The sequence below is a fragment of the Micromys minutus genome, assembly GCF_963924665.1.
Source record: "Micromys minutus genome assembly, chromosome: 3".
NCBI classification, from domain to species: domain Eukaryota; kingdom Metazoa; phylum Chordata; class Mammalia; order Rodentia; family Muridae; genus Micromys; species Micromys minutus.
Window position 1 is genome coordinate 59,760,181 of NC_137972.1, and position 18,786 is coordinate 59,778,966.

The 18,786-nt window shown below is 43.0% G+C and overlaps 1 protein-coding gene across 2 annotated transcripts in view; it reads left to right on the forward strand.

Moving 5' to 3' along the window:
• Positions 1 to 16,251, forward strand: part of HERC2 (HECT and RLD domain containing E3 ubiquitin protein ligase 2) — a 162,655-nt gene extending 146,404 nt beyond the window's left edge. For both annotated transcript variants that reach the window (XM_080914641.1, XM_080914642.1), the window contains exons 82-93: positions 157 to 248; positions 644 to 783; positions 3,530 to 3,717; positions 4,291 to 4,488; positions 6,663 to 6,746; positions 10,808 to 10,949; positions 11,121 to 11,315; positions 12,074 to 12,186; positions 12,686 to 12,876; positions 13,566 to 13,671; positions 13,937 to 14,149; positions 15,325 to 16,251. In XM_080914641.1, the coding sequence (XP_080770767.1) occupies positions 157 to 248; positions 644 to 783; positions 3,530 to 3,717; positions 4,291 to 4,488; positions 6,663 to 6,746; positions 10,808 to 10,949; positions 11,121 to 11,315; positions 12,074 to 12,186; positions 12,686 to 12,876; positions 13,566 to 13,671; positions 13,937 to 14,149; positions 15,325 to 15,597 (1,935 nt within the window). In that variant the 3' untranslated portion in view covers positions 15,598 to 16,251. The remainder of the gene's footprint in view (positions 1 to 156; positions 249 to 643; positions 784 to 3,529; positions 3,718 to 4,290; positions 4,489 to 6,662; positions 6,747 to 10,807; positions 10,950 to 11,120; positions 11,316 to 12,073; positions 12,187 to 12,685; positions 12,877 to 13,565; positions 13,672 to 13,936; positions 14,150 to 15,324) is intronic.
• The last annotated feature ends 2,535 nt before the right edge of the window (positions 16,252 to 18,786 follow it).

The window sequence follows — 18,786 nt, forward strand, 5'->3', positions numbered from 1 at the left end:
TACTTTGCTTAGGTTAGTTGTTAAAATTGTATTAAGTATTCTCCGTGGGTACAAATTTTCAGAGTTCTTACTAGATTTGGTTAAGTCTCACTGTGATTGCAGCAGTCACCAGTGACCTTGATGAAGCCTGCCTGATTGAGCCTTTTTTCTTTCTAGATTGATTCTCTCACTGGCCTTGGAGTAGTTAAAGTAGAATGTGGATCTCAGTTTTCTGTCGCCCTTACCAAGTCTGGAGCTGTTTATACATGGTATGTCAGACTGTGCAATTTCACTAAAACCGTGTTTAACATTTTAATTTAGTTTGGGCATTTTGCCTGCATGTATGTCTCTGTACTTACTACATGCGTGGCTGGTGCCCACAGATGCCAGAAAAGCTATTATGTCCCCTTGGAACTTGATTTAGACATGATAGTGATTTATCATGTTACCTGGGTCTACTAGAAAAAACAAGTTCTCTTGATTGTTGAGCGAGCTCTCCAGTCCCTAAAGCCATTGACACTATTTTAATTGCCTTGTTAAGTGTGACGGCTATGATTTGGGCACTGGAGTATAGCACTTACACCATGAAGGTGGCCAATGGAGGGCAGCAGGGTGGAATGCAGATGGCCATGGCCAGTAAGTTACATGCTTTCCTTTAATGCAGGGGGAAAGGTGATTATCACCGGCTGGGCCATGGATCTGATGACCACGTTCGGAGACCTCGGCAGGTTCAAGGACTACAGGGGAAGAAAGTCATTGCTATCGCCACTGGCTCCCTGCACTGTGTGTGCTGCACGGAGGATGGTAGGTTGAAGCGTGACATTACTGAGCTGTAACTCTAAGGTTATTTCACATAATTCGAATTGTAGTTCTAGAGACTGAGGGCAGGGTTTGCCCCCTCATCTTCAGTCCTCTGTGTTACCCTCCTGCACCTCCTGGTGTCTACGAATGAGCCTTTTATGGTGGTAACAGCGCCCAGCAGCAGTCCCAGAGACAAGCCTGAGTACATACAGAAAAAGAGCAGCACCCATGCACCCAAGGGCTCTTGTGTCACGCTGGTAGTACCTCCAGTCAGGCTGCAAACCAGAGGATCAGCAGGCACAGAAGCAGCTCTCTGAAGAAGGTGGGGGAAGGTGAAGGTGGTCCAGTGAGTGCAGACTGGGGGTGGGGAGATGGCTGTCCACAGTGCTTCAGCACCAAGACTAACAGCATCAGCACCATGCCAGCCAGACCACTGAGCAGCACCAGCAGTTGGGTGGATACGGTAGTGTACCTGGGAACTGCTGCAACACCTGCTAGTGCACTGTAGTCCTGTCCTGAGCCCGTGCTGGGCCACCCGTTTGTAGTAGCATCCACAGACTTTGGGTGATCAGCAGTTAAGCTGAGCTGCGGTCAGGGAGCCTAGAGAGCCTAGAGAACTGAGGCTGAAACTCTGGAGGGGCCTTGGAGTTGCGTGTCCATGGGCTCTTGGAGCTGTCTTTGAGTGTGTGTGGAAGCTCCTTTATTTTTCCTTACAGTGTTGGATTCCCAAAAGATGAGAGTTACTAGCCCTGGGTTAGATTTTTTGGAATCAGAAGAGGCTGGACATTTTGGATCCAGGAGTTTTTCAGGTTAGGACTTAGGTGTCTTTGGCTCTGGGTAGGCTTGAGGGTACCCTAGGGGCTGACATTTGCAGGAAGTTCAACCCAGGTGCTTTAGATCCAGGATACCTGTGGTCCCAGGTCCTGAGATACTAGGGCTAGGGTGCCTAGATATTGGACACTGGGTACCAGAGCCCAGAGTAGGATGGATAGAGGGTCTTGGGGTCTGGAGAGAAAATTGAGATTTCTAAATACAAAAAGACAGGGCCTGGGAATCAGGAAAGTGGCTCTCTGCTTTTGTTCTTAAGTCTTCCTTTCAAGGATCTGGTTTCTTTTGTGTGGTCCCATCACTCATGTTAACAACACCATGCTTGCTTAAGTTTATGTCTGCCATGTTTTTCCTGTGGGGAAATTTTTTTTTGTATTTATTAAATAGTTAACAAAAAAAACCTATTTGCATGTTCCTTTTGTCATCCAATATTTTCTTAGCTAATTTATGCTATCATTTTTCCTGGGTGGTACTGAGAGTTGAATTATTTAGTTGTGTCTGTGTGGGATCCATGGCATTGTGACTTCGTTCAGTGCCAGGCATATTTCATTCTGACCTTTTCTCTGTCTACATTTACAACTCCTTTCTCTTTTAGTGATAAACCATTAAATTCTGTTAGTTATATTGATGTTCAAATTATGTCCTGTTTGGCTGGTTTTATCTTCTTATGTGCCTCATTACTAATATATGCTTCTTGAGACAAAAGATGGTCCCACTCCGAGATCTTTCACGTTTTTGAGCATGCATTTGGCTGTTTCCTTAGGAACTCTCATTCTTTTAGAGAACAACATATAAAAGATTCAGGTGATGAGTATGATCATTGAAATAGGGATCCATGTTGTCTAGGCCACCTTATTGATTGGAGCCAGGAAACATGTACATTAAAAGCACACATACTTGCACTTTGTGTCTGTGGTTGAACATTGCATTTACACACACACCCTGGTTCCACTCAGGACCACAGGATTCATTCTGGCTTGTTTGCTTTCCATATGTACATAGCTCCTTGCTCTTTAGAGATAAGCCCGGTTCTTTGTACCTTTCCTACAGTAGTCTAGTCACTCTTCATTACCCTACAGTTCTTTTTGTCCTCCCCTCTGTGGGCTCTTGCTTTGTCATAGGCTGCCACACAGCCACAGGGCAGCTGCAGTGGGTTGTCCCAGTGGGGAAGCAGAGGCGTCTTCTGAGGACTCATGCTCAGGTACAAAGCCTATGACTTTATAATGGAGTTCTTAGAGAACAGGAAGGGGCGACACATAGCATGTTGCTCTTAATAACATAGCCATCTTTTTGAGAAAGTAATACTCAGTGGCTGAATGATCCACCCTAAGGAGACTGCATTTGATGTTGCCAGAGAGCAAAGGCCTTGTATCTGGTCTACTCAACACATGACCTTTCATTGAGACAATTTTTTTTTTTTATGATGGTACTTCACAGTTTAGGTCCAGTGTGGACACAGGAAATATAATGAACTTTATGAATGATGAAGCCTATACCTAGATTATGAATAACTAGGGAATGGTACACATATCTTTAGAACATATGGGTTTTATTCATCTTAAAGACTGACTTTTCTTGGTCTGTCCAGCATTCAAGAGCTGTCTATGTTGTTAGGAATATTTCCTTAAGCTTCATCTTCCTTGTTCTAATGGAGAAATGCTGCTGTTACATACCTGGTCTGGAGAACTAATAAACTGGACTAGAGTTTTGACTGACAGGTGTTGTAGAGAGTCCCAGAAAGTGTTCTTAATGTCTTTAGATACACAATTAGTGTGTGTTGACATCTAGAATCTGATGCTTAGAGAGGTGAGCACTAAGACAAGACAGAAGGGTAGTAAGTACTGCCATTGTGATGGAAAGACACTGGAATTGTGCATTCACTGCTCCTGTAACCTAAGTTCTTTAAATTTACTTTGTTTAGGTGAAGTTTACACTTGGGGTGACAATGATGAGGGGCAGCTAGGAGATGGAACAACAAATGCTATTCAGAGACCACGGTTGGTAGCTGCCCTGCAGGGTAAGAAGGTCAACCGCGTAGCTTGTGGTTCTGCACACACCCTTGCCTGGTCAACCAGCAAGCCAGCGAGTGCCGGCAAGCTCCCTGCACAGGTTAGTGCCAGCTGGGTAGGTGTGCTAGAATTAGGGCACACTTTGACAGCCGTCATGCAAGTACAACCATAGATGACTCAGTGTTTCATTATATATTTACAGAGGGGTTCATTGATAACAGTTCAGTTATAATACCATGAAACAGTGCTATTAAGAACTGTAATATTGAACTGGGAACATAACTCAATAATAGAATGCTTACTTGCTTGGCATGCATGAGGTCCTGAGTTCAATCCCCAGTACAGAAAAAAAAAAGGTGGAGAAAGATAGCCTTAATACTTGTACCAACCAACATCATTTGTCCAACAATGTGTTGCCTTCTTTACATTTTGTATCTGTATAAAATAACTGATTGTATATGTGGGCTAAATGTTTCTTGGTAAGCTTATTTCTATAAACTAATGTTTATAATATCTTCAATGTTAATTTATCTTAAATGATCAGACTAGCTGGAAAGAACATGATGACTTTTACAGACTAATCTCATCATAATGCTGGGGGTTTTTGTTTGTTTGTTTTTTTTTTTCTTTTGGCTTTCTGTGCTTCTAACTCAGTGAAATCGTGATGTTTCAGGTACCCATGGAGTACAACCATTTGCAGGAGATCCCCATCATTGCTCTACGGAATCGACTGCTGCTGCTGCATCACATCTCAGAACTCTTTTGTCCCTGCATCCCCATGTTTGACCTAGAGGGCTCTCTTGATGAAACTGGACTTGGGCCTTCAGTTGGGTTTGACACACTGCGAGGGATCTTAATATCGCAGGGAAAGGTACTTTGTAGCAGTGTGTAGAACGGGATCATTGGCCATCTGTAAACTTTGACTCAACAAATCTTTATCCTGGGACTACAGATACAGACTTTTTCTCATTCGCAGTTGGTCCTTGAGTGTTTCCTACATGCCGGCTATTTCTAAGTACTAGAGCGTGTTCATAAAAACAGCCATGATATCAAGCCTTGAGCACATAGTTTCCTCTGCCTGCCTGACCTTGAAGGTTTTTGATCAGTTTCACGGACACAGGAGGGAAAAGTTATTAGATAATTTCTTCTACGTATGTCCAACAGACGGTTGGGAGCTCAGAGAGAAGCTCTGTGCCGGGTGTGTACGTGGAGACTCCTTGCTGGGAAAGGATTTATTTAACAAGGACAGGAGGTAGACAGAGTGGGGAATTTTGGCACAGGATGGGTTTTGACCCACTGACTTTTTTATTAACTAGAGCTTTCCTGGCTGGAAAGTCAAAGATTAGGCTGTTGAATTTCTGGTGGGAAGCTTACTTTGATCTTAGAGGGGACTCCGCACTACATGACAGAGGGGAGTTAAAGATCTCTCCACCTAGAAGGTCTGTGACCTTGATATGTTGTTATCAAGGAGTACAGACTATTCTTACTGATAAAATAAAATGTAGTTGTTTTAGAGAGGTGTCTGAACGGTTATTCTCTTTTAGAATGGGTTTTGTTGTGCCAAACAGGAGGGCTGTGTGTATTTTCTGTCCATTGTGCCTGCGGTGCTGAGCAATAAAGATAGTATCTAAAAGAAGATGTTCTCTCTGATAATAGATGCAAGAAGAAACCTAATTTCAACTATTTTTCCAGTAGTTAAAAGAAATGGCAAAGTTAATTCTGTCATCTTCACTTTGTCTTACCCTTCAAAAAAGAGAGGACAGTAGGCAGCAAAGAGGGACAAGGCCTTTTCTCGCAGGGAGGGAAGGACATAGACAGGTTGTAGTCTTCCGTGTGAGTGGAAAGAACCTCTAGGATGGGCTTCCACTAAGTCAGTCATGGGGCAGCTTGGAGTTGCCTACACAGAGGCAGTGACAGTAGAGGGCAGCAGATAGTGGGTGTGTGAAGGGCTCTGAGCTGAGCAGCCTCTGATTGACAGTCTCAGAATGAGTGTTAGAGGAGACAGTGCAAAGCTATGCAGTCTTAGTGCCCCTGATTCCGAGTAGCATTGAGGAGTTGGTGTGGATTTGGAAGGTGGAGGCAGGAGAATTGTATGATATCTTTGGTTACATAATGAGTTCATAGCTAGTATAAGCTACATAACAGGAGCTATAAGATCTTTCTCAAAAACTAAACAAAACAGAGTCATTCCAACACTAGAGGAGAGCTGGTAACCAGGGATTCAGAATAGAGAAATGCTCTGAGGGCGGAGTGGGACATGCAGGAAGGCAAGTAGAGGTGAGGCTGTGCATGAGCTCTGACAGTAGGCGTTTTTCTACCTGTAAACTCCATCTACCTTTAGTGCTTTCTAGGTTGCTTAATATCCCACTTCTGCCATCTGGGGATTGCATTCTGTAGAATCTGATCTGGGAGAGGGGCTTAAGATCTATAGGAGGCCTTTGTGCTTCTGCAGGTCTCTCCCTCCCTAGCTCTAAAAGAGGGCACTGGTGCCTCTTGTGCAGAGACCTGAGACCACTGTTTCCTTTGAATGCCCCTAAAGTGTCCCTTTCTAGATGATGCCCAGATTTTTACTGTCATACCAACACTGTCCTGGCAGACTTCACTCTGGAGTCTTTCAGCGTATGCTTACAGTGTGTTCCCTCCCCCGGGTCTGGCTAGATCCATGAGATCCTTGATTCGACAACTGCTCTGTGGTGCAGTTCAGAGTTTGAACATCAGACCCTGTTGCTATTGAATTGTAGTTTAGCAGGGACTCCTCAGTCTTCTAGACCTGAGTTGGAGCAGGTGTTTGCCAGGCCTCAGCCCCCTGGTCTGCTCTTCCTGAGGGACTTGCTTCTTTGCTTAGCTGTCAGTCATGCTCGTAAGCTCTCCAGTTCTCTGTATCACTTGCTAAGCTACTTAACCTCTGTCATAGAACAGAATAGGAGCCATGTTCTCTTCTTAAGGAAGTCTGACTTTCAGAAATAGAGGATACAATAGTGGAATGGTTCTCAGACATGATGATTTCTATTTCAGACTCTAAACTGTTTGTTTTTCATGTTTTAGGAAGCAGCTTTCAGAAAGGTAGTACAAGCAACTATGGTGCGCGATCGTCAGCATGGGCCTGTGGTGGAGCTGAACCGCATCCAGGTAGCTCTCTCTCCATCTGACAGTTGTGCAAGTGATGCTTTGATGGTGCAAGGGAGTGCCTGCAGTCTTGAGGGATGGCAGCACTCATGGGCTTATGGAGCAGGCATTCTGTATGAAGTACTCTGTGATGCAGAGGCTTTAGGGGCCGTTTGTATGAAAATAAAAAAGATATACTTGGCATACCCCAAAGGCACACTCAGAGAAGTTTTAAAAGGTAAAATAAGAAGCAGACATATTTTCCCCACAAGGTGATAATGGCCACTCTTCTCTGTGGTCTTTGTATATTTGTTATACACAAAGCTAAGTCACTCTTGTAAATTGCTGGGTTTTTTTTTTTTTTTTTTTTACATGTAACAAACAGTTCACATTCCTGTGAGCCTTGTATCATCCTGACTCTGAGTTTTCCAGTTTAATAAGCCAGTATTCCTAACATTGTCTTGGAGGGAGAGGTAAAATCAGGCCATTTTTGAATTAACATTGCTTCTAAGTACACATAAACTTATACTTTGAATTTTTAAATTAAGAACCCAGAGGAATCCCAGTCCGTGATTATGATAGTGCATGGCATTTGACATTTAATACGCAAATGAAATTAGCCTCGCCTTTCAGATCAGAAACAGAGAGCCATGAAGAACAAATTCTCTGTTACTGAACCTTTGTATTAACACATGATTTTTATCCTGATGGTGACTATATGACGAGAATTTTTTTTCTTGGGGGCATTTTGGATTAAGAGATCAAACTCTTGTGCTTTGTTGGACAGCACATGTGACCACATGGGTGGAACTGGTGTCTCTAGAGATGAACGTCACAGTATCCAGTGCTGGCTTGTAATTTGGTCCTCTAATTTCACAAATAAATGGGCTGTTTAACTCAGGCCATGAAAAAGCTTTTATTTCCCCATCTTGGATGACGAGTTTGCATCAAGGAAAACTGTACATTCCTGGTCAGGTTCCTGTCTTTGACAGACGTACAGGCTCCTCAGAGCCAGGAGTCTCACTGGGATGTCCGAGGCTGGGGGTATCAATGAGACCTGACTGCTAAAGTCCTGCAGCGGGCATGCTGCTGCTTGCTGTCTTTTTTCCTTGCAGATTTTCAATAATACCTATTTCCTGCTGGTTTTATGTTCCCACACTTGTGTTTAAAAATGATCAATATGCATGAGAAAAACTGACTGAAGAAAAGCACACAAACATTCTCAGAATGGCATGCAGTGTAGACTGACACCTGGGGCACCTCCATAATCCACAGTCTTTGAACATGAGAGCCTACAGTTAGTGCAGTATTATATCTTAAGATTAGAATGCTCTCCACAAATGTTGGTATAGAACTGTTTTCTACCAAAATCAGATTCGTCATAAGTCTAAGGTGAATTCATGGTGACAGCACTGAGTCAGATTGGCTGTACCATCCTGGTGTTGGCATCTACAGTGATGGTGTGCCGTACTAACTTTATGAGACTCAGGAAGGATTAATACAATACTACCCACGGGTGGGGGGTGGGGTGGGAGCAGGATGGGGGAAAGGGATAACATTTCAAATGTAAATACAGAGAGTATCTACTAACCCCCCTAAATAAAAACCCCAAGAAACCAAAAAAAAAAAAAAAAAAAAAAAACTGCTCACAGCAAGGGACTCTTACACACAGCTCATTTTCCAGGGGAGGTTGGGTGTGTGTGTGTGTGTGTGTGTGTGTGATGAATTTTAGTCAACACCCACCAACCCATTATGTTCCCCTCACTCCCCCCATGCTGAAACCTGCTTCTTTCCTACAAGTTCGTCGTCGCCCCCCCCCCCCCCCGTACTTTCCTTCCTTTGGTACTTGTGTGACCTACTGAATTTAATATTTTTACATGAGCACAGATTGGGGTTATTTACTGGAACATAGGTCAACTTTCTAGTTATCAGTGGTTTTTCTATTGAAGAGAGTGACACCCTCTGCTCCTAGTAACCATTAACTATCTATCAATGGAGTCTCAGGGAGGTTGGGACCTTGAGCTCCCTGGTGAGTTTTTTATTGTTATGAAAATAGTGCTGTTTGGTTATATAAAAATTCTGAAAAATCAGTGTCTATAAGAATCATTTAACATGATTTTTTTGGTTGAGGGGTTGAGCCTTTTTTTTTTTTTTTTTAAATGAGGGGTGTAGATTGTTGAGAACAGGGTCTTGCTGTATATCTTAAACTGGTCTCAGACTTTAGCCTTTCAAGTTTTAGGAATATAGTACCACCACTTCAGGTTTAAATTCACTACAGAATTAGTTTGTGCTTGTTTTAGAAAATTGGCAAACTCATTAATATCAGCTAAAGTCACCTGTGCTTCTGTTGGCCAGAAAAAGTACCACCTGTAAGTAAGTAGGTTTCTTGACTGTCAGTTTTGTAAACGTGTCCATGTGATGCGCATGTTTTTGTAGAAGACACAGGCAGATGAGCTCGGGTTCTTGGTACTTTCTATGGCTGTCTCGTGGCAGCTGCAGTGCTATATCCATAGCATCACAGGAGCTTTCTCCTTGGGAGATCACGAGTCTCTTTCAGGGTTGCTGTGCGGTTTAAAGGAAATAGCTTTTGTAGACATGCAGTTAAGTAAGTGTATGTATACTATAGCTTTGACCTGGAATTTACTGAAAGTTGGCTACAGATGGTAAAGTTTTGCTGGAGGACTCACAATAAAAATCTGATCCCATGGACAGGTTTTCTTAAACTTTGCATGAGTTTTTCTTAAGCTTTGTATGTTATCATCCTTTTACATCAAGCAGCTGAGGCTAGAAACTAGGAGAAGGCAAGTCCATACCAGCATTAGGTTTTATCTGATCTCCCTAGTGTTAGTTTAGGTTAAGAACCATGGGCGTGGAGGTGAGTAGTGACAGGTACAGTCACTAGAGTTGCACCCAGCTCAGCACAGTGAATAAAGGGAGGCAGTTACCATGGCTACGGTAGTACATCTTTAAAGTCCTGGCCTTTAAAGACCCTTGGTATAGGTGTAAATTCTGCATTTCTGTCTCAGTCCACAAGAATGACTGTGTAGTGAAGTAGTGGTAATTAGAGTTATAGCCATTGATGGGGCCAAGTGTGAAAATCCACACAAAGGCAGTGTTGCAAGTCAGTTGTGAACACCACCCTGCCTCCAACCCCGTGTGAATAGTGATGATGGCATACGTCATTGCTTGCAAGTGTGTTTGTTCAGATGCCATAGTTAGGCTGGTGTGGTATCTGTCACTAATGACCCAATGCTTAGGGTGGCGTTGCCTAAATAGCTTTGTTTCGTCTAGTGCTTGCAGTAGAGATCTGTGTGCATCAGTGTCTCGCCCCTTGGTGCCATGGCAAGTAAGCTACACAGTTTGCCAGTGACTCAGAACTGGAGCTGTAGGGAAGTCCAGGAGTGGGGTGTAGGGTCCATTAGGCAAAATCCTCTGTTTCTATGCCCACTGATTTTTTTTTTTTTTTTTTTTTTTGTTTGCTAGAGGTAGTAAGGTAGTAAGTAAGGTCCCTCCTTATGGGACCTGCTTACGGCAGAACTCATCCAAGTGTTAACTTAGAAGGAACCAAAGTGTGTGTGTGTGAGGTGTTAGGGCAGGCCAGTCCTCAGGTGTAGAGAGGGTCTCAGAATCTTGAGTGAAGAGGAGGAGGTTTGAGGATCTTATATATAGGAGGAAGTTTGAGGATCTTATATACAGGCCTCTCTACAGTCCCATGTTGGGTATTTGTTGCAATATCCTTTTCAACCCAATTGCCAATTTGTTGCATTTTCCTCTTCAGCCCAAATAAACCCATTCAATGAAAACACAACTCAGTAATTAGGAAAGCAAGCTGTGGTCTATTTTGGGCAGATTTACCACTATGCTCTCCATTCCCCTCCTAAGAAATCCCTCTCGCTTGCTGTCCTCCAGTACCCATTCTGTCTTCTCCTTCTTCTCCTCTGACTCCTCCTCTTCTGTTTCCTCTCCGTTTTCCCACCTCTTCTCCTTGTCTAATCATGTATTGCCTTAATATAAATCTACAGTTTCCCTGCTCTATGTTTTCTGCTACCCCAGTGTTTTATGCTTTTCATTCATTTCCTCTCTAGGTTAAACGTTCCCGGAGTAAAGGTGGTTTAGCTGGCCCTGATGGCACCAAGTCTGTCTTTGGGCAGATGTGTGCTAAGATGAGTTCTTTCAGTCCTGACAGCCTTCTCCTTCCTCACCGAGTCTGGAAAGTCAAGTTTGTTGGTGAGATTTTCTGTGCATATCTGTAGAATTTACTTGCTTGGAAGAGGGAAGCCTGCTGAGTAGTACATGAGTCTCATGTGCAGAGGAGGAGAGTAGCCACCACCTTCCTGGTACTGTTTCTGAAGATGCTGTTGTGTGGTCTGTGTGTTGCTGATTCTCCTTTGCTTCCAGGTGAATCCGTGGATGACTGTGGGGGTGGCTACAGTGAATCCATAGCAGAGATTTGTGAGGAGCTACAAAACGGACTCACTCCCCTTCTGATTGTGACTCCCAATGGCAGGGATGAGTCTGGTGCCAACAGAGACTGTTACCTATTGAATCCTGCCACCCGGGCACCAGTACACTGCAGCATGTTCCGATTCCTAGGTGGGCCTCAGTTGTGTGTCATACTGCTGTGGAGGGCCTGTACTACCCTTAAGTTATTGTCACATCTCTTGTCTACCTCATGGCAACAGTGGGTATTATAAACACCTATATGTAGATTTTGAGCCATTGGTGATGAAGTGATGTGCAGTGATTTTTATGCATTTGCCAAACTTATGGAAGAGAAAAGGTTCATTTTGTACCTAGTGTTAAGGACTTGATAGTGGTGAGCTAGCATAAGTTAAGACCATTCTTTGTACAGCTACAGGGATTTATAGTTCGGCAGCATATGTTCAATGCTATATGCTTTCTTTGACATGCAGATGATCTGAAATACTGTTTGTGTTTTTTCATGGGGGAGAGATGGCATTGGCAGCAGGCCTGTCACTCATTGTCTAGGTCTGTACTAAGTGCTCTCATGGGGCTCCTTACCCTGTCACTACCCGTTAACAGAACATCTTTCTTGGAGGGATCCAGTTCTTAGCTTTGCCATTAAAGGGACAAGAGTTGGCTTACTGTGGCTTAATCCTATGAAAATGATAAGACGAGTTAGCAACTTGGGTTATAGGAAGAAAAGGAAGTAAGTTTTGAGTAGGACCTGATGTATCAAGGTTGGAACTAGCTCTCAGTTTGGGTGGTTCTGGTTTAAAAGGCTCCATCGTCTCAGTGCAGAGCTGATACTCCAAGGCATGTTTGAACAAGCAAGAAGCAACTTTTTATCTATTCCAAGTGTATTCTGACCTTCTGTTTTGAACAATCAGGGGTGTTATTGGGCATTGCCATCCGAACTGGGAGTCCGCTGAGTTTGAATCTTGCTGAGCCTGTTTGGAAGCAGCTGGCTGGGATGAGCCTCACCATTGCAGACCTGAGTGAGGTAATTTATCTGATGTAACACTCATGGGTATATGAAAGCAGCTGGCCTCTGACCACGTCCTAGAGCAGAGCAAAGTGGATCTGAGAGAGATGGTATAATAGGTACTTTGTGTTGCTTAGCAACTGATGTAGCTTGATAGATAAGCAAGATCACCATCATATGCAGAGCTGGGCTACATCTCAGGTTCCCAGGAAGGAATGAGTCCAGTGTTAGGACAGACATAGACTAGTATCCCTTGCTTTCTATGCCCTTTAGGGTTTAGGGGAGTATCGGTTACCCCCCCCCCCCCCATTTAGTTATTTTCTCAGCAGTAAAGCAGTACATTAAAGAACTCTCTGGATCTTTCTTTAGCTCCTTGGGTAAAGTATTTTCTTGCAGAAGTCTTTTTTTGTCTTCTTCAGATTAAGTTAGATATGGCTGACTGTGCTTGGCTTGGACTGGGCTCTGTGATAGGGTAACAACCCAGGTTTAGCATTTATACTTTATTTCTCTTTGACAGGTTGATAAAGATTTTATTCCTGGGCTTATGTACATTCGTGACAATGAAGCCACTTCAGAGGAGTTTGAAGCTATGAGCCTGCCCTTCACTGTGCCAAGTGCTAGTGGCCAGGACATCCAGCTAAGCTCCAAGCACACACATATCACCCTGGACAACCGTGCAGAGTACGTCCGGCTGGCAATAAACTACAGGTTTGTGATCATCTGTCTTTTTATTGCTTTGACTTAATAAATAACAAAAGTAGCAGATTATAGTTACTTGGGTATTTACTTTTTTTTAGATGTATCATATATAAAAGTATTGTCATTTTTCTTCAACTATTTCTGATCTTTGCTATGAATTTTATTTGGTGACTTGTGTTCAGAGTATTTATTTCTGCTTGGAATTTCTAGGTTTCAGTAAAATAGTCAGGTAAATATAACTTTTCACTTAGGGGACAGTCCCTGCAGGGATATCAGGCCTTCGTGCCCCTCTATACTTTTCTCTGTCAGCTCCTCAGCCAGGGATATAGTTGGGGCCATGTCAACACAAAGTAGCCTGCACCAAACCCAAGCGTGCCTGTACCTTGACATTATGTCTTCTGTGAGGAATGGCACTGTTCTACCCAGCACAGACATCTGACAGTGCTTACAGTGTGTGTGTGTGTGTGTGTGTGTGTGTGTGTGTGTGTGTGTGGTTAATTGAGATTATCACCTGTGCACCAGTCTAGGTGAGCTATCAGTAGTGCTGTGTATGAGCCCAAAAGCATCCTCACAGTCCTCTCCTGTGGTATGTGTGGTAGCAGTACATGTGTGTAAAGCTTGGTACCAGCAGAAAAGAGTGCCCAGTAAATGTAGGTACAGGCATAAGGAAGATTTATTTTTTGTTTCTGTTTTTTAAGACTCCATGAATTTGATGAGCAAGTGGCTGCTGTCCGGGAAGGGATGGCGCGAGTCGTGCCTGTGCCCCTTCTCTCTCTTTTCACCGGATATGAACTGGAGACAATGGTATGTGGCTGCTTTGTGCTGCCTAGAGCTGCCGTGGTACACTAGCCCAGTCATTTGGTCTTTCACTTAAAACCTTCCATTTGGAAAGCTCAGGTTTGACTGTGGTAGTGAATGAAATGACAACTAGATGCTGAAGTTCAGGGTGGCTCACATGTCCTTCTGAGACTATAGGAACCTTATTAGAGAAAAAGAGAATTATATTCATGTTGAAACGAAAAAAAAAAAGTGTAAGTGTGAGCCTATTCTAACAGAATGTTTTTCCTAGGTATGTGGGAGCCCAGACATCCCACTGCATCTTTTAAAGTCAGTGGCAACATATAAAGGGATTGAGCCTTCTGCATCCTTGGTCCAGTGGTTCTGGGAGGTGATGGAATCTTTCTCTAACACGGAGCGGTCCCTTTTTCTTCGCTTTGTGTGGGGCCGGACAAGGCTGCCCAGGACCATTGCCGACTTCCGAGGCAGAGACTTTGTCATCCAGGTAGGCTCCTCACCAGATCACAGAGCTCTGTATTGACATCAGTGGAAGTGACATGTGTGTTCTGCTTCAGAGCAGTGAGAAAGCAGAGTCTGTACAGTGAAAATGGGAAACTCCTATAATTTGAAGTCTTTGAGTTTTATAGTTAAAGGTCTTGAACACTATAACCTATTTTGCAGTGGATCTGTGTCATGGCCAGTACATACTGTTGTCAGCACCAGCATGTAGATTTTGAATACACATACTTTTAAAAATTAATTTATTAATTATATGAGTACATCATCAGTGTCTTTAGACACACCAGAAGTGGGCATCAGATCCCATTACAGATGGTTGTGAGCCACCATATAGTTGCTGGCTATTGAACTCAGGACCTTTTGAAGAGCAGTCTGTGCTCTTAACCAGTAAGCCATATTTCCAGTCTCATATACACATACTTCATAAAGCATTTATTTGATTTCCTAGTTGAGTCAGGCAGATTACTAAACATTATGCTAGCTACTAGCAGAGAAAAATGGGATCACTCATACATTTGAGAACAAATTTGCTTTGTCTTAGAACTCAATGGTCTGGCAATTTAAACAAGTTCAGTTTACCTTTTAAGGTCACTGAGGAGGAAAACCAGACCTAACACGCTTCTTTTTCCTCAGACCATGGTAGCAATAGCCCTGGAGATGCATTTGTACCAGGTTATCAAAATAGCCATCTTTTCAGGAACCTCTTTGGTAGCAGTTTTTCTAAAGCAGCAATGAAGACTTGTTTTTGTTGCTTTCTAGTATCTTGATCTGTAGGTGCCAATAGTGGGTCGGTACTCTTAGGAAGAATGTCCTCTGATGGCCTAGTGCTGAACCCAATCTCATGCCCCAGTCATAGAGCAGTGTCAGCTAAGTGACAGGGCTTTACCTACACCAGTAGGAGACAATGGGTTGGCTATTCTGTTGGCCACCTCCCTGTGACTGCTTGGTGACGATGAGGGGGTCACAGTAAAATTGGTTTGCTTCTCTTACTACTGGTCCTAGGGATGAGTTACTTTTTTATGTATCTAGAATTGGTTCGTTTTTTTTTCCTTAATGCTTTTATTTCTAGCCAAATACATAGTTTCTGTAATAATGATGTGAATACAGTAAAATAAATGCAGTTTTACCTATCCTCACCACAGTCTTATTCTCTGCCAACAGGTCTTGGATAAATACAACCCTCCTGATCACTTCCTTCCAGAATCCTACACATGCTTCTTCCTGCTAAAGTTGCCCAGGTATTCCTGCAAGCAGGTGCTTGAGGAAAAGCTCAAGTATGCCATCCACTTCTGCAAGTCCATAGATACCGACGACTATGCTCGCATAGCCCTCACTGGAGAGCCAGCTGCCGACGACAGCAGTGAGGACTCAGATAATGAGGATGCCGACTCTTTTGCTTCAGACTCTACACAAGACTACTTGACAGGACACTAAGATAGAAATACCATCAGGAAGAAGTGTGGCTGAACAAGCAGGAAGAGTCCTGCTGTGTAAATTGTAAATGTCGAGTGCACTTGATGAAGAGTATCACTCCTTGAAGTGTGTGGAAGACAGAGAGACTAGCTGCCTGAGAGTACTGTGTGGTAGGACACTGGCAAGATGAGCCTGTGCATGAGGAACTCATGGGGCACTTCTTCCCCACAATGCTGCATTACCTATAGGACCCAGTGTTTACTACAGTGTAAATGTTTCTACGGACACAGAACAGCATCACTAAAATAAAGCCTTTCTACTTGTGGGTGCAATAGATTCCTTCTTATTCCTTTGCAGTGTCATCTGATTGTATATTGAAAATACTGTGTAATGATGAAGTCATATTATAAATATTTCAACTAATTTTACTCTGAATTTGTTTATTAAAAGCTTTTTGAACATTAAATTATTATTTCTTCAGTGCATTTAAAAGTTACTTAGAAAACAAAAATGCCATTCAGACCTCCTCTCTCCAGGTGTATCATTTTAGCATATGCATTATGTGATTGAGATTGAGGCATTTTAGTGGACAATATTATAATTTTTATCATGGAAAGTGTATTTAATGTCTGTGTCATGTATATGCCAAAATTTTAATCCCCTATAAATAAAACATGTGTCACAAAATTGTAGGCTGAGCTTTCTTAACCAATTAGACTAGCACGTGTAGATCTGCAACCAAGCCATACTCAGTGACAAAGCACTGAGACATTTATTAAGACAGCTGCTCTCAGGACCCAATGAAGGACTCTCAGAGCTCCTTCCTCTAATTCTCTGAACATGGCCTCAAGCCCAGTCCCAATGCCTGTTCCCACTGCTCTGGGTCCTATTTGCCACTGGGTAGTTTGTGCTATGTCTGGTAAGTTCTCTGCAAATGAAAGAAGAAAGCACAGCATAGAACTGGCTGATAGGCCGAGTGTGCTAGATCTTGAGAGCTAGCACCTGACTGAGTCAAAACTTTGTAGTTCATGTTAGAAGGCAGTTTTTGCAAAAATTACTTGTAAACTAAGACTGAGTTTTCTTTGATTCTTCATCATAGCTGCTTTATTTTGGTCCAAGAGAATATAGGACAACTAGCTCTTTTTAACCTCATGCAACTTAAAAGGAAGTAAAAATTCATTTTGCTAGATCAAAATTTGTGCCGAAAAAACTACTTACTGTAGTGAAGACAGCCATTTGGGAGGAATAGAGCTCTTTAATCACACTTGATAATGTGTGTTGTGAGGTTTCACCAGTATTTTGAATTGCAGATTAGTTGGCTTGATACTTCATAGTTGTTTTACTACTAAGAAAACAGTAGATTATGTATTTAGAATACACCAAAACCTGCAATCTGCTTGAATTTACAAACAGTGTGGTGACCACAGAGTAATCTATTTTCTGTTAATCATAAAACACCTGGAGCTGACTAATTTCATGAAGAAGATAGATTTAGCCTTTAATGCTAGCACTTGGGAGCCTGAGGCAGGAAGATTGTGGATGCCAGGTCAGCTTGGCTACCTTTCACGACTCCCTGGGAAGATGTTAAAAAAAATTCCATTCACCTCAGACACCAATAGACCAAAGAAAGGGTTCTGTTCAGTCCAGCATGGTAAACTGTGGAGTTTATGGGAGTGACAGGAACAAGCATGCCTGGCTCAAAAGAGTTACGCCACTGCAAAGTGCCCTGGGCTTTATGGCTAACCACAACACTGAAGAGCACCCCTCTAGCACCAGGGGTTGCACTGTGTGAACCTCCTGGTGTTTGCCTTGATAAACTACTCTGACCAAGAACAAGTCTGGAAGGGAAGGTCTGACCTATAGATTTATCATCTCAGGAAGCTGAGGTCTGCTTTCAGGCCCACATTCAGCTGCCTTTCACCTGCTTATGGGTGGTACTGGCTCGAAGTGCACTGAGCCCTCTTGCATCAATGAGCCATCAAGAAAATGCCCCACAGAGGTGCCCATAGGTCAGTCTGATGGAGGCAGTTCCTCACTGAGGGTTCCACTTCCCAGATGTGTCAAGAAGGCAACCAAGAATAGCCATCATACCTGGGCTACCTAAAGGCAGCTACATTACTGAAGAGTCCTTCCCAGTCTACCTCTTACATAACCTTGTAGAAGGTAGATACTGACTGCATGAGGATCTTGTCAGCACTGGGAGCCTCCTGAGCCCTCTCCAGCTATCTGTGAGTGAATATTAATAGTCTTCATCTCAGGAGGGTAATTACAGCTACTCCAATTGAGGGCAATGGTTGTATTCAACCTGAAGACCTACACTACAGACCATCTTCCTCCAGCTCTTACATTATTTCTTCCCCCTCTTCTGTAGGTGAGTCCTGATGGGAATGGGGTGACCAGATTGTTTTCTTCTATTTTCAGTTGAACATCATTAGGATGCTTTGCTGCAGCAACAGTACAGACTACAGCAACAGATACTCTGAGCATTTTGACTTCATAGGAGCATGTGCAGTAACTGCCACCAGCTACTGTAACGTGTTGCCTTCCACTACAGCTGAGTCATCTATGGACACAAATGCAAATGCTGAGAGAACAATTTGATAAAGACATTACACCTTTTTAACAAAACAATCGCTGTAGCCACCTTACAGGGTATTGGTTTCCCTACCTCACATTTATGGTGCCAAACATGGGTCCTTCCTCTGGAGCTAACTAAGTACAGTTGGAAAGTAACAGTTATTCTAAATTGCAACAGCAGGAGCATCTTGCAAGACACGCCAGCAGTGTAATATACAGGGGTCCATAGCCAAGTTGAACCATTGGTGACCATTCTCCTGTAACCTGCATGGCACCTTTTGGAACTATAAATGTCAGCCTGATTTTTCTGTATCTTACAACCTTCCATATAGTGTCTTTAGTGATTGTATGTCCAGAATTCCAAACAAAATGTCCATTCTTAGTAAGTTCGGATTGATTTGTGGGCTGAAACATCTCCTGAGTAAGTTTTCAGCAGCTACACTCCTGAAGAGTTCCCTCCTGTTAATTGTTCATGACTAATGTAACACCATCTTGTTCTGATGTTTGCTTAGTTCTCAGATTTTATCCTCACAACAGTCACACTTTGACAACACATTTGAGATTTCCGTGACCTTGACTATGGCCCAGGGGTATTAAACGAAGTAAGTAATGTTTATGCAAATCTAACATAAA